This window comes from Drosophila bipectinata, chromosome 3L, assembly GCF_030179905.1.
Source record: "Drosophila bipectinata strain 14024-0381.07 chromosome 3L, DbipHiC1v2, whole genome shotgun sequence".
NCBI lineage: Eukaryota > Metazoa > Arthropoda > Insecta > Diptera > Drosophilidae > Drosophila > Drosophila bipectinata.
In genome coordinates, this window is record NC_091738.1 from 18,811,628 (window position 1) to 18,827,887 (window position 16,260).

General features: G+C 45.8%; 1 protein-coding gene and 1 long non-coding RNA gene across 2 annotated transcripts; both read left to right on the plus strand.

Annotated features, from left to right (window-relative positions):
• The first annotated feature begins 1,674 nt into the window (after positions 1-1,674).
• On the plus strand, positions 1,675-2,933 carry LOC138926384 (uncharacterized). The gene is made up of 3 exons (XR_011442881.1): positions 1,675-2,019; positions 2,234-2,442; positions 2,774-2,933. It is a non-coding gene; the product is annotated as an uncharacterized lncRNA (long non-coding RNA).
• A 6,401-nt stretch (positions 2,934-9,334) lies between these two features.
• Toll-6 (Toll-like receptor 6) lies at positions 9,335-15,617 on the plus strand. The gene has a single exon (XM_017252225.3). It carries the CDS (start codon positions 9,970-9,972, stop codon positions 14,539-14,541), a length of 4,572 nt encoding a protein of 1,523 aa, XP_017107714.2. The 5' UTR covers positions 9,335-9,969; the 3' UTR covers positions 14,542-15,617.
• The last annotated feature ends 643 nt before the right edge of the window (positions 15,618-16,260 follow it).

The window sequence follows — 16,260 nt, forward strand, 5'->3', positions numbered from 1 at the left end:
CTTTGCGCTGCACTTGAAACTTTTCCAGCTCTGCCCCAACATTTTTCACAGTGCATGCATATGTGTCTGTGGGTGGGTGGGTGTGTGGTTGGATGGATGCTTCTGTGGGCATTAAAATTTATTTGTATAACATTTTCTATATGCAGAGGAACAGGCACAGACACAGGCAGGACAACAAGGATAAAAGAGCAAGCGAAAGCATTGTGACAAATTTAACGCCCTGCACATCAAAACTAAAAGCTAACAAAAAATGAAAAATTCAACTGTCACAATCAGGGCAGAATGTGAGAGAGATGGGGGATCCGAATGGAAAGAGACAGGCTTAACTACGGTCACATCGAAGCTTTGCTCTCGAATTACAATTGACATGATTTTAATGGTATTTTTTCATGGAATGGTTTAAATTCTATACAAAGGATTTAAATTCAAGATATTATACAATTTAATTTTTGGTTAATCTTATCCTTGAAATATGATTCCTTTTAAGGACTTTTTCAAGCCAAAGTCTCACAACCTTCCAGATAAGCGATTTACACTTTGAACCCCCATTATAATAAGGGATAAATATGAAAACATTTTACCCAATTAATGTCCAGATAGCTTTCCCTCCGACTTTTTAATTTCATTTTCCCTTTTTTCAGTATTTTCCACAGGATTTTCATCTCCCTCTCCCGAACCCAACTTAACCTAGACCATGCCAACATTTGTTGTGGTTGAAGGGGCAAAAAAAAAATACAAAAAATAAAAAGTAGAGGGAAATAAATGAAATCTAATTGCCCTGTTCTATGGCCCTCCTCCCACAATTTTTTCTGCCTTTCCGGAATATTTTAATTAATTTCCCTCAGAGTCCCCCCAACCATCGGGATTCCCATTCCTTCCGTGGAAAATTTGATTTCTAATTGCTCTGTCGCCTGCTCCGGCAAAGGAGAGAATATTCCCTTTAACGGAGTACCGAGTACCGAGTGAGGAGGTGGACAAAAAAAAAGTTCTTTCATGTTATTTATTCACTTTGATTATGGCTGAAAAATGTCGACGGCATGCCATCGTTCGGTTGCCATTTCAATTGTTTCCATGACAGAACAGAGAGGAGCGCCGAGTGACAACAACCCTTTTGCCCACACCCCTGGCAACCCTGGCAGACAAAAATCCACCAATTGTTTTTGGGGGGAAAGGGCCCAGCAACAGAAGGGGAAAATTATTGGGACACACGCACCTTGAGGGACTGAAATCAAAGTCAGTTGCTTCACCCACAAAACAGCCAAGAGGCACTTTAATGTTCAGGTTAAGTCACTCCCACTTTCACCGCTTGGAGCCACGCACCACCCAGCGCCCAGCACCCACAACCCACCGCCAGCTGGCATATCCTTGCTGCATATTTGCGGTTGCAAAACTGCTGCCTGGCTTTCAACTTTGGCGCTATGGGTTGGGCAAACTATTCAGTTCAACCGAGCATAAAACAGAAACTCGCCTGGAAAGTGTGTCAAAAATTGAGGAAGCAACACTAAAAAAAGCTGAACACTCGACGAAAGATACTGCGGGGTGGGACATGAAGTCTTAAGATACTTCGCCATGCAGATGATGTATTCAGATGGAATTATAAGATGCTGAGCAAGAAAAGCCAGAGCCAACAATGTGGTCTTAGTAGGGCAGACAAAGTTCCACCTTTAGAAACATACTTACTTTCATGGCAAACACTAGGCCAGCCTTTTAATTTTATTTTTTATTTCCTCTTGATTAACCTACCTCAATAATTTTAGTTTTATGTCACCCAGTCGCCTATAACATTGAATCCCCATAAAAGCCAGACCCAAAAAACACGTTAATGACTCGACGAGGGCGTTAAGATAGCTCCCACATAAAAATAAAGAACCATAGGAAAATAAAAACTTGCAACAGATGAAATTGCCAATAAATATGGAAGAATTTCGAAAACATGTGCGCAATCTGAGGAAGATGGCTGCGAAAATAAAAGGATAACAACAGCGCCGACATTGACACCGAAAAATCGTCCTGCGAAAAGTAAGTCAAGAGGAATGCGAAGAGAAAAACACAGCCAGGAAAATGAAAAAGCCAAGCAGCAAAAAACTGAAAGCAAAACAAAAGTGTCAAAAGTCTGACAACTTTTATTTATGGTTTCGGCCCTAAAAGGAGTCCTCAAAAAGAAATTAAGCGGATAACTCTTTAAAAGCCCGCCCGTATTGATTAGCTGGCAATTAATTAAATTTTATTTTAGTTTAAAGACATCAAAAAAAGACAACAGGCGCAAATTGGAGTTCCTAAAAATGTGTCACCCACGCACAGCGAGAGAAAGAAAGTGAGGCAGGGCCCGAGCGAGAAAGCGTAGGGAGAGAGAGAGTGTGCCGGAGAGAATTTCCCAAAGTGACCCAGTGCGGAAAATGGGAGCGGAAAAGCTGGAGAGCCGAGAGAAAAGTGGAGAGTGTGGTGAGTTCAGAAGTCTGCAAAGCGACCGAGAAAGTTCACCACGAACAACAGCTGTCGCTGTTCTCTCGGAAAAATTCACCCACAAACAGAAACTCACACACACACACAAGCAACTGCAGATGAGAAAAACAGGAAAAATAAGGAAAAACATTAAAAGGACTGCCACAGTTTTCCTCGCTCTTTGCATCCCATGCAGTGCATTGTTCGACTGACTTCACTTTTGAGGGTTTTTCTTCGACGCTTCTAAACAGTTTTCGTATTTCCAATATATCCAACTGTTCCCCTTTGTCTCAGCATTGATTTAATGAGTTTTTCTTCTTTTGGTGTGAAGTCCTGTGGCGCTCCTCCAGTCAGATGCCCGCTGCGCCTAATGGAATTATGGTAGTCTTCATACCTTCGAGGCTCGGATTCAAATCGCAACCAATCCAACTAAAACGACTCGATTCGAGTCACACTTAACGCCTGCTGGACAGGACATGCACTTGGAGAAATATTATAGTCTTATTCAAAGAAGTAATAATATTAAAGATATTTTTAAAAACTCTCAGCTCTCAATGTGTAAAAATTTATTTTAAATAGGAAATCTTTTCTCATAAACCACTAATATTTTTCCCACAGTGTAGTTGAAAACAACTGCACATTGCCAGTCGCAAGGACTCACACAGAGGACAGCAAGGAGCCCCACAATGCCAGAGTGCCGTCTTGATTGACAGTTAAATGTCAAGCTAAACAGTGTGAAATCTCCAGGATTGAGGACAAAGGCAACACTGATTGCTAGGCGCAATGCCAAATGCCTTCGTATTGTTTTCCCAGCCCACTTCACTGTAATACCTCGCACCACCGCCGCCTCCTGCCACCAGAGCCTTTTGTTTCGATCGCAATTTTCGCCATAGAGCGTATAAAAAAAAAATCAAAACCAAAGGTGCAGGCAACTACTATACTATAGTCGGCCATAAAAAAAACCCAACTGTCCAACAAGCAAAAGTTAGATTGAATCGTTAGGAAATTGACACTTTCTCTTCGGTCCGACGACCGCTCGTCCTTTATTTGGTTCCGTCCCAACGAGGGGTGTGAGTCCTCGAAATTTATGAAATTCGAGTAGTCTCTAGTTATGAAGAAATGCTACCCGAGAATTGTCCCGACACCGAAAATTGTTGGATGATTTGTGGAGTCGCATGCAAAGAGCTAGAATCCTGCTGCAGGATAACGAGGGTTCCGTTCCAAAAATGCAGGCAAAGGGGGAGGGGAGTGCTTTGACAGCAGGCACAGACCAAAAGTCAGACTTAAAAATCTCTGGGGGGGAAGGCAGAGCGGAAATGAGAAGATTATAGAGGAAAGTAAAGGTGAGAGTTTTCAATTCATAAAAAATATATTTCGTATTCTGAAAGGCAGAATTTCACTTTCAATGGTTATTGAGAGATTATAAGGACTCCTGAGGGGTATAAAAAAATAAACGGTGTCAAATTAACAGTTATTTATAGCCATATAAGGAGGCATTATACTTTATGGCTTAACCATATTTAGAGGCTTTAAATGAGACCTTGAAACTTTAGGCCTAAATATTAAAAAACTGTCATTTTTTTGAAAACCCTACTTCGGTAGCTGTTCTCAGGATCTTTTGGCCTCTGATTACCTTATCTTTTCTTAAATAGCTTCCGATCTTATGGAATTAACTAATCCTTATATGTACCTTTTTTTCTACATCTACAGGGCTTGTTTCCCACTGGTAAACCAACTCCTTTTTTTAAAACAAAATTACAAGTGTTAATCCAAGTTCGCGGCATCTCAAGAGTTAACCATCTCATCTACATCTTCTTAGTATCCTTTTCTTTGGCAGTATCCTTTCTGAGACTGCAAATCCTGGCCACTTTGTTGGGTAAACAGAGGCGAGTTCTCCACACTTGTATCTTAGATTGAAGAGGACAGAAACAGAAACCTTTTCAAAAAGTTGGGTTATCGCTCGGCATCTGAACACAGGCACTGGGCACTGGCACTGGAGACTGTCATGTCGATGGAGATATTATCTAATTCTATATTCCCTCCCCGTCCACCCAGCCCTCCGACCTCGCACATCCGATCTCAATGCAAAATCCAATAGTCATGCAGACACACACACACAAAACTCACAATCGGGAAGAAGATTGAGCAGATTGAGGAATTGAATGGAGACTCCAAGGTAAACACTTGCGGATGTTCAAGATTAGTTGTGGTGGTGGTCCAGTTTGCCAGTGTCCTTCTTTATTTGCTTTAAAAGGACATTTTACAGCCATTGGCAATTCATCTTGTCCTTTCTTGAGCTCGGCCTTTCTCTTCTGTCTGCGGAAATAAAAAATTTGTTTGTCAGTTTGCTGATGGCCGAATGTCTTTATGAGCCTTGTGCATTGTCCTTTTTTTCCCGTATTTCTTCTGCTGGAGCGGAAGCAGGAAACCCTAACATGTAGGTAAATGCCAAGTCAGCCAGCCCAGTTGGATTGCATTATATTCTCTTTTTTTTGTGTCCAACAGCTCGATATTTCACTGATTGTTTACTTTTTTGGAGTATTTTGACAACTAAATTGGTGGCTCATCTCAGGGGCATTTCCCACCCAAGGTGAGCCACCGAGACGGCGCTCTATATAAATTAAATGTCAACCCATATAAGGTAGATTGGGCCACCCTCCGACTTCCGTTTCAGTTGGCCACATGTTCGATTTCCGGCTGCCACCTTCTCATAACCCGCAAGACTGTGGCCAGGACTTTTATGGAACTTAACTGAACCGAGCTGAGCTGAGCTGAACTGAACTGAACCGGACTGGATGCGGACTGTCTTGAAGGTCGACCGGGCAATTACTTGGCCAAAAGCAACTGCTGCAATTTCAGCTACCGCTTTTTCCTCCACGCTTCCTTTTCGGTCTGTGTCCTTGGCTTGTGCAATTTTCTTTGGGCACAACTGTCATTATGGACTTTGGTCAGGCTACATTCAAGATTTGTTGCAATATTTCTTCTGGTATGGGGTTGGCCTGCAGGAAGGGGAAACCGCAGCCTCCTTCAGGGACCGGCATGTGGAAAGATATTTTCCAATAAAAACTGGTTTGATGAGGAATTTTCTTTTATAAAATATTATTTACTTCAGCTTTGTGGCTGTAACTAAAATGTGGGTCGAAGTGACTAATAGAGTTATGGTATTAAATGTTCATCTTTAAAGAATCTTATAGATTCAATGTTCTGATAACCTTGAACCTGCCTTATTTTGTAGCAGATCCTTTAGATACTTAGAGCCAAGGATGAAGCATAAAAACAGTTGACAGCCAGGACTAGATTTGTGTCAAGCAAATTCCATTATATTCCATTAGATATTTTTGTACAAGTGTATCTAGAGATTAGGGGACCAGCAGCATCTACTTTATCACCACCACCTCCCACCATGACTGGCACTTTTTATCCTGTCTGATGAGCGGTCCTGTGTATCTTTTGGATACAGATCCCCGGATCCCCAGCTAGTTGGACAGATAGCCCGGGTAAATTTTTAGCTTTAGTTTGCTGCTAATGAGCAATTCATGTCAATTGCTAATTAGTGCGCTGAAGATTCCTATCCGGCTGTCTGAGCTGCCTGAAATGCCTCACTGACTGACTGACTTATCTGGGCATTTTTATGGCCCAAAGAAACCAGTGGCAGAAACAGAAACAGAAGCTTCGAGACACAATGGCCGAGAAATTAGCAAACCCATGGCAAGATAAGTCAATTAGGTTTGGCTTTATAGCCGCTTCTAGTGAAAACAAAAGGAGCAGAAAAAAGTGGGGTCTGGACCAGGAAAGGCGAAGGAAAGCCGCTCGAAGGAAAACCAAATCAAATAAAATGAGGCCAAAATAAAGGCAACAATTAATAAACGCAAACAGAGTGAAAGAGAAACGACAAACGAGGACGAGCCAAAGCTGGCCAAAAAGGATGTTTCGGTGGGCCGTTTGGGGGGTAAGGAGCGTGGCTGGATTGTGTGGGTGGGAGGTCCTTCAGGGGGTGGCTCTGACGTGTATGGGCAATTTAAGCTGGCATCGGACAAGCAACTGACAGGAAAGAGCCGGCTCTGAGGCTCTCTTGTTACGGAGACCTGCGGCCCCCAGAGACGCAATTGTTACATTTAATTGTGATTTTTGTCCTGGACAGGGGGGCCAATCCCCCTCCATCTCGCACGCCAGATCACCACTTCTTACATTGAGAGAAAGTGCAAAGTGCAAGAAGCATAAAATGGCAACACAATCACTCGCAAGGAACTCCTCAAATATTTCAATTTCTGGCGAAAGGTAAAGGCCTAAATAAACATTTGTGTTTGTCCAGAAAATCGTTATTTAAATATGCCAAATTGTATCATTCGGGATAATTTTTGGATTAAATTCCATTGCTATAATCCTTTTTATTTTGAGAGACAAATGATAATTATTATTGCTTTTATATGGGCCATATTTTTTGTTAAGCAAACATGCGGTTCTAGATTTAATATCATAAAATTTATTTAATCTCCCACATTTTAATTATAGACCTAATAAATCTAATTATTTGGGGAATTCGATTGCAAACAATGCAAGAGACTACTCTAAGTTGTGAAGATTTCTGACAGTGCATCCGTAAAGCTGCTTGGGCGCCATAAAATATGCAACCTTTTTTTCTCGCTTCCCCCTTGGCTTTGAGTGAAAGTAATCCGAAATGCTGTCATTAGGCCAAGTCCAGAGCAGAGCCACAATTAAGATTGACTTGAAAGCCGTCCAGACGTCAGGCTAATACCATCCCAAGGACATCTCCCATAGCCGGCCCAAACCAATCCAATCTCCAGACTGAGAGTTATGGCTTTGTCGAAAAGTGGACTCCGATTTGGCCCAGCTTCTGCCCAAACTCTGGCTTTATCTTTTCGGTCATTTCTCATAATTTTCCACAGCTCGAGAATTATTGCAAAAGTTAATATTAATGACGTTGATGAAAATCTTGTCATTCGTGTTACGCCGAAGAACGAAAAAACGGCGCAAGAACGAGCAGAGGAGCACATCGTTCGTTATGGGGCACATAAATAAAGGAGCTGCGACCAGAGGACCACGGACAAAAGCCAGAAGCGTTCACCAAATTGATAACCACCGAAAAAGAATAAGACCGGAGAGAAGGAATATTCCTCCATGGTTGCATGTGCCATCGCATCACACAAAAGAGAAGCGAGCCACAAAAACCTCGTCCTTGCCGCCATTTACATTTGAAAGAGCCAGGAAAAGCCTTAAGGTGAGGAAAATGAGGGGCACACTGAGGAAAATATTAATATTAATAGTAATAGTATATTACTTATAAATAGTTCCATTATTGAAACAAATAAGCATTTAAACTTTGTACTTTTTCATCCTTAAGTTATACTTTCTTATACCAAGTAATTTTTCCTTTATTTTTCTCCAAGTGCATGAGGCTTATTAGACTTGGCTGCTGTTCGTGATGGTGCTGGAGCCGCCACTGCTGGTGATATAATTTTAATAACTTACATAATATATTCTTTTGTGTGGCCAAGCCACATAATTGTTAGAAACATTAGGCAAATCATTAGCCCAGCACCAAAATGGGAGCTTGGTGAGGGCGCTCTGTTGGCTGACGCAATTTTCTAGAAATGTTTTCGTGTTTGCTTTCGGTGGCGACAAAAATATCCGTACACATACCCATGGATATGGGAAAACTTTCAAGCCAACCAAGGCGAATTACCCACAGATAGAGTGACTGTCCTGGGCAGCTGCTTTTCTTGGGAATTAGTCATAAAAGAACTGGGGCTTATCAAGGTTACCGTGCCGTGGAAATAGCTATTCAATCGTGTTTGTGGTGATCCATCAATATTTTTTTGGCCTCCAGACACACAGAAATATTAAACAATCAAAACAATGCCAGCCAGAGGTTAACCAAATATGGAACAAAGGAATACATCTCTATTATGAATTAACCTCTGGAACCCTTTTTGTGCATGGAAGATTGATTTACTCAAGGGAGCATCTTGAATATATCAAAATAATAACTTCAGGTAGGGTTCGTTATAAGAAAAAATCTCTTTTGCTTATAACTTTTTTTTTATAATTTTAAAACCTGCATAGCTTGTATTATTTTAAAGCAAAGAAATCCTCACAAATCCGCACACATAGCCCCATACGAGAAGGCCCCATTATGGGGCCCATAATCATTACCATTAACCTGATGAAAAGGACAGTTTTTTGCGAAAAAGAAGTCATGAAGCCACAGGAATTGCTACATGAGGCGCAAACAAAACAGTTTAATTAAAATTATTATAGTAATTTAATGGAATGTAAGGAATTATTATTTTTATATGGGCCCCTGGAACAGGAGCCACCGAAAAAAGGACCTCCGACACACGCATACTGGCACACACACACAGACAGACACGCACAGGAACAGGCACATCCACATGGCATAAAAATAAATTACATTTGTATGAAGATTGGCGCTGGCCCATGCACATCATATATTTTCATTATCAAAACAGAGACAGCGACCGAGTCGTCCTGTGGCAGCGGGAGGTGCGGGGATATCTCCAAATCGGCGGCGGTGGCGGCAAAAAAAAAAAACATAAAAAGGATATACGTAAGGAAGAACAACAAGACGGCAGAACGCCAGCTGTTTGATGCGATTAGAAGAAGACCATTTTCCAGCATCCGCTGAGGCAGAGCGAATTTCCTTTTAGTCATGCTGCTCTCGCTTTGTGCGCTCTCTCACGGCCTCTCTCTCTCACGGCGTGTTTGTGTGTGTGCGTGAGAATTTCCCTTTGTGCAGATCCTGCCGCCTTGTGGCCTCTTCGTTTTTCCAGACCGCCTCGCTTCGGTTGGGAGTTCGGCCTGTCGTGAATGGACGGCCGAGGCCGTGTATTTAAGTGAGAGTTGCGCACGTTGCGACAGTCAGTCGAAAGTCAGCCATCGTGCGCGCCACATTACCGGAACCGGAATTCTCGACGCTGCACCGCTCGAATTCCCAACCCATGAAAAAAACACTCACACGCACCCTCACCCACTATCTCGGGCACAACACAAAAACACAAAAGTGATAATAGAATTCGCGCCCGCAGCAAAATTAAGATTCATCGAAGGTTCCTACACAGAAACGTGTCGCGTAGTTCAAAACACAAAATTCCGAATAAACCGAAAACTGAATTAAATTTGAATATCAATTCCGAATAACACCACACAGAAGTGCTACAAAATGTGCCGGGTGTAAAGTAAAAATAAAATAAAAAACGAGAAAAATACGAGAAGAAAACGAGAGGCGGAGAGAGCCAAGGCAACTGGAGTTGGGCCACGCCAAGGCCCCATCCAACCAAAAAAATAATAAAAAAAGAAGCATAATTAACTAAAAGAAAATCTGGCTTGAGAAAAGTGGGAGCCGAAGCCGAAAATATGTGCGCAGACTTTTCTTTGGTCGGCCAGTGGAATTGATTTTCTTTTCGTTTCTCCCAATCTCCCCCGCAACTACTCCCCCGCCCGACCTTCTTCTGGCGCCTCAGCCGAAAATAAATTAAAGCCGCCAGTATGATCTACTACATGTGCTGTCTATTGGTACTCCTGCCCGGAGCTCTGGTCGCGGCCCAGGATCCGTCGCACACGACAGAGTCCTTGTCCAGCAAGCACCAGCAGCCATCGCACTCGAACGCCATTATGGGTGAGGCCGGTGTCTCCAACAGCCAGCTGATGCACCCGGCGACTCCGGCGCGCACCCTGCGTCCCCTCACCACGGGCCCCGGGGCGGACCCCTCGCTATACGACGCCCCCGACGACTGTCACTTTATGCCAGCTGCCGGCTTGGACCAGCCGGAGATAGCCCTCACCTGCAACCTGAGGACGGTGAACAGCGAGTTCGACACCACGAACTTCAGCGTGATACCCGCAGAGCACACGGTGGCTTTGCACATCCTCTGCAACGACGAGATCATGGCCAAGAGCCGCCTGGAGGCCCAGTCGTTCGCCCACTTGGCCCGGCTCCAGCAACTGTCCATTCAGTACTGCAAGCTGGGCCGCCTGGGGCGCCAGGTCCTCGACGGCCTCGAGCAGCTGAGGAATCTCACCCTCCGAACGCACAACATCCTGTGGCCAGCCCTGAACTTCGAGATTGAGGCCGATGCCTTTGCGGTGACCAGGAGGCTGGAGCGCCTCGACCTGAGCTCCAACAATATCTGGTCCCTGCCCGACAACATCTTCTGCGCCCTCTCCGAGCTGTCCGCCCTGAACATGAGTGAGAACCGTCTGCAGGATGTCAACGAGCTGGGATTCAGGGATCGCAGCAAGGAGCCGCCAGCTGGCTCCACGGAAGCCACTTCCACCACAGAGTCGGGCAAAAAGAGCAGCAGCTCCGCCAGCAGCTGTTCCTTGGACCTGGAGTACCTGGACGTGAGTCACAACGATTTCGTGGTGCTGCCAGCGAATGGCTTCGGTACCCTGCGCCGACTCCGGGTCTTGTCTGTGAACAACAACGGCATCTCCATGATTGCCGACAAGGCCCTCAGTGGCCTGAAGAACCTGCAAATCCTCAACCTGAGCTCCAACAAGATTGTGGCCCTGCCCACCGAGCTGTTCTCGGAGCAGGCCAAGACCATCCAGGAGGTCTACCTGCAGAACAACTCCATCAGCGTCCTGAATCCGCAGCTCTTCTCGAACCTGGACCAGCTGCAGGCTCTGGACTTGTCGATGAACCAGATAACCTCTACCTGGATCGACAAGAACACTTTCGTGGGCCTGATTCGCCTCGTCCTGCTGAACCTGTCGCACAACAAGCTGACCAAGCTGGAGCCGGAGATCTTCAGCGACCTGTACACCCTGCAGATCCTCAACCTCCGGCACAACCAGCTGGAGAACATTGCGGCCGATACCTTCGCTCCGATGAACAATCTGCACACCCTGCTGCTGTCGCACAACAAGCTCAAGTATCTGGACGCGTACGCTCTGAATGGACTGTATGTGCTCTCGCTGCTGTCGTTGGACAATAATGCTCTGATTGGCGTGCATCCGGACGCTTTCCGGAACTGCAGTGCCCTGCAGGACCTCAACTTGAATGGCAATCAGCTGAAGACGGTTCCCCTGGCGCTGCGGAACATGCGGCATCTGCGGACCGTGGACCTGGGCGAGAATATGATAACCGTGATGGAGGAGAACGCCTTCAAGGGCCTGGGCAACCTCTACGGCCTGCGCCTGATTGGAAACTACCTCGAAAACATAACAATGCATACGTTCCGGGACCTGCCCAGCCTACAGATTCTGAACCTGGCCAGGAACCGGATTTCTGTCGTCGAGCCCGGGGCCTTCGAGATGACCTCCAGCATCCAGGCCATCCGATTGGATGGCAACGATCTGAACGACATCAACGGGCTGTTCAGCAACATGCCATCGCTCCTTTGGCTGAATATATCAGATAATCGCCTCGAGTCCTTCGATTACGGTCACGTGCCGGCCACTCTTCAATGGCTGGACCTGCACAAGAACCGCTTGAGCATCCTGTCGAATCGCTTCGGCCTGGACGCCGAGCTGAGGCTGCAGACCCTGGACGTGAGCTTCAATCAAATCCAGCGCATCGGACCCGGTTCCATTCCCAACTCCATCGAGCTGCTGTTCCTCAACGACAACCTAATTACCACTGTCGACCCCGACACCTTCATGCACAAGACCAATCTGACCAGGGTGGATCTCTACGCGAACCAGATAACCACTCTGGACATCAAGTCGCTCAGAATACTTCCAGTGTGGGAGCACCGCGCCCTGCCGGAGTTCTACATCGGTGGGAATCCGTTTACGTGCGACTGCAACATCGATTGGCTGCAGAAGATTAACCACATCACTTCGCGGCAGTACCCCAGGATAATGGACCTGGAGACCATCTACTGCAAGCTGCTGAACAACCGGGAGCGCGCCTATATTCCCCTGATTGAGGCCGAGCCCAAGCACTTCTTGTGCACGTACAAGACCCATTGCTTTGCGGTGTGCCATTGCTGCGAGTTCGATGCCTGCGACTGCGAGATGACCTGCCCCACCAACTGCACGTGCTTCCACGACCAGACCTGGTCTACGAACATCGTCGAGTGCTCCGGTGCAGGCTACTCCGAGATGCCGCGTCGAGTGCCCATGGACACCACTGAGCTGTACATCGATGGCAATAACTTCGTGGAGCTGGCGGGGCACTCGTTCCTAGGTCGCAAGAACCTGGCCGTCTTGTACGCCAACAACTCGAACGTGGCCCACATCTACAACACCACCTTCAGCGGCCTGAAACGCCTGTTGATCCTGCATCTGGAGGATAATCACATCGTCTCCCTGGAGGGCAATGAGTTCCACAACCTGGAGAACCTGCGCGAGCTGTATCTGCAATCCAACCGAATCGCCAGCATTGCCAATGGCAGCTTCCAGATGCTGAGGAAACTGGAGGTCCTGCGGCTCGATGGCAACCGACTGATGCACTTTGAGGTATGGCAGCTGAGTGCTAATCCCTACTTGGTGGAAATCAGCTTGGCCGAGAACCAGTGGAGCTGCGAATGCGGCTACCTGGCGAGGTTCCGGAATTATCTGGCTCAGAGCTCCGAGAAGATTATCGACGCCGCCAGGGTTAGCTGCATCTACAACAATGCCACCAGTGTGCTGCGGGAGAAGAACGGCACCAAGTGCACCCTCAGGGACGGAGTGGCCCACTACATGCACACAAACGAGATTGAGGGCCTGTTGCCCCTGCTCCTGGTGGCCACTTGCGCCTTTGTGGGCTTCTTCGGCCTGATTTTTGGCCTCTTCTGCTACCGCCACGAGCTGAAGATGTGGGCCCACTCGACGAGCTGCCTGATGAACTTCTGCTACAAGTCGCCACGATTCGTGGACCAGCTCGACAAGGAGCGGCCCAACGACGCCTACTTCGCCTACAGCCTCCAGGACGAGCACTTTGTGAACCAGATTCTGGCGCAGACCTTGGAGAACGACATTGGCTACAGGCTGTGTTTGCACTACAGGGATGTCAACATTAATGCCTACATTACGGACGCTCTGATTGAGGCCGCCGAGAGTGCCAAGCAGTTTGTTCTGGTCCTGTCCAAGAACTTCCTCTACAACGAGTGGAGTCGCTTCGAGTACAAGAGTGCCCTGCACGAGCTGGTGAAGCGAAGGAAGCGCATGGTGTTCATCCTGTACGGAGATCTGCCCCAGAGGGACATCGACATGGACATGCGGCACTATTTGCGGACCAGCACTTGCATCGAGTGGGACGACAAGAAGTTCTGGCAGAAGCTGCGACTGGCCCTGCCCCTGCCCAATGGAAGGAGCAACAACAACAAGCGCGTGGTCTCCGGCTGCCTCTCCGCCCGCACGCCCTCCGTCAATATGTACGCCACCAGTCATGAGTACCAGGCCGGCAACGGAGCCGTAATTCCTCTGCCCACCGCTCGGTATGCGGAGTGTGGCGGCAACAACTATGCCACAATCAACGAGTGCGGAGGCGTGGGCACCACCGGACGCGGCTACAAGCCCATCCCCACCTCGGCCTCGGCGGCAGCGGCTGCCTGTAAGTTCAACACCATGAACCAGCTGTCGAAGAAGCAGCAGAGGGATCTGAGTGTGGCCGGGATGGCCAAGACCCTGGAGCACCAGCACCACAACCACCACGGGCAGTCGAACCGCCGGAGCCAGCACGAGTACGCCGTGCCCAGCTACCTGCCCAGCGCCGCTCCGGCCTACGACAGCGTGGACTACGCCAAGCAGCAGCTGCGGGGCAGCGGGGGCAACTGCGAGTGCATCAACCTGGGCGGGGGCACGGCCAAGCGGTCGCAGCCGATGAAGGGCTCCGGCCTGCCGCCCAGCTTCAGCTCGAACTTCGTGCCTCCAGGCGGGGGCCCTGCGTCCTACAACTGCAAAAAGTCCTGCACCTGCAACGGCGAGGAGGACCTCCTGTGCAGCTGCGGTGGCGGTGGGGGCGGGGCAAATCTCCTGGAGAGCGCCACCCAGAGCAGCGTCACCATGAGCAGCAGCAGCAACAATAGCCGGCAGCCGGAGCTCACCCACTACGAGTCCAACTTGAGCCTGAACGACGACGATGACGAGGACGAGGATCACGATCAGCAGAAGAACCTCTGGGCGTAACGGGGTTAAAGCCCAAACCAAAAAAAAAATAAAAAAAAAACAAACAAAACCAAGCAGGGGACAGACTGCGCAACCAGTGAATTTATAAACGATAAAAGAAAACTCTAAACCTTAACTAAAGTTAAAAGCTAATTAATCGAAGCGGTAGCCAGAAGATAGCATACTTTTTGGGATGGTTCGAACAGACTGATACTTTTAGTTGATTAAATAAATTATTCCTTGTATATAGATCCCAGAAACACACTAAGCAGACGCTAATCCTTAATGAGATTTCAATAGTTTACAAATTGTATAAATGGATGAATAACTTGAACGGTTTTAATGTAAGGGCCTGTACATAATTATAAATACATAATGCCAGATAATTAATTTATTTAATATTACATAGCTACGACAAGTATAAGACAACAGTGTTGAATTAAAATAAATATACAAATACGACAAAAATTACAATAAAAATATAAAACAAACAGAAAAAGAATCCCCAATCATTTTCAACTTTCCACAGCGTTTTCCACACCCCCTCCGCCATCATCAGATAGCCAGGAAAATTAATTAGCATGTAAGGAAATTGTACGATAAACATCAAACAATGCCATTGGTAAACAGAAATGCAAAAGGAGCAGAAGCCCAACACCAACACCAACAGAAACAAAAAAAAAACACATTTAAGTGAAATTCGCACCCACAGGCCGAGCGAAAATGCTGCAAACAATAAAAAGTCATAATAATAACTGCGATGAAAATATGCATACACAGAGAACTATATATACATAATAATATTAATAGCTGACACTCAACGAATTGAAAATAAAATTATAGTAAATCATAGCCCCCTCCCAGCCTCTCAGCCTCTCGGTCCGGCAATGCGATAATGATGAGCCGACCATGAAGCTGCCGTTGATAACAATTAAGCCTCCAAATGGTACCCGAACGAGGGTAATGAATAAAAAACGCAATGCAGTTTCGGGCTTAATGGTTTTGCTTTTCATTTATTTATGTTCATGTTTTTTTTTTAACCAATACTGTCTGTATGGTGTAGTTTTTTTGTGGCGGATTTGCAAAGTTATTATAATTTACATGGCTATGGGAATTTTTTCAAGTCAAGTTCAGTCTATATTTGAAAATAAATATTTACAAATTATTTCCTTATGCGGGGCCAAAGTTAATATTTTATAACTATCACCCGAAACCCTAAAAAACCATTTAATATTATTTTTGAAGACTTAAAATTTTAATTTAAAAGCAAAAGGCTACTGGATGGATAATTTTTTCCATACATTACTTTGTGTTTGCGATTACTTGGTTAAAGAAACCGTCAGGAGCGGAAAAATAAAACCGAATAAACAATCAATTGAGCATATTTTCAGGCTTTTTGTTGAATTCTTGTTGGCTGCTCATACAAAGCATTTAATGAAATTATTTAATGGCATGCCATTAAAACAACAAAAGAGCAAATAAGAACAACAGTAGGGTATTGATTGAAAAGAGTGCAGATACAGCATCAACGGAAGCATCGCGAGGGGTCCTGGCAGGGGAGCATTATTATGATTTTCCATATTTTTTCATTAAGCAAACAACAAACAAAATATACATGAATAAATAATATTTTCGCATGTCTGGCTGCGAAATGTACATATATAAATACTTAAATAAATGTATACAAAAAAGCAGAATCGGAGAAAAAAATACATCCCAGATGAATTTATTAAAAAAAAA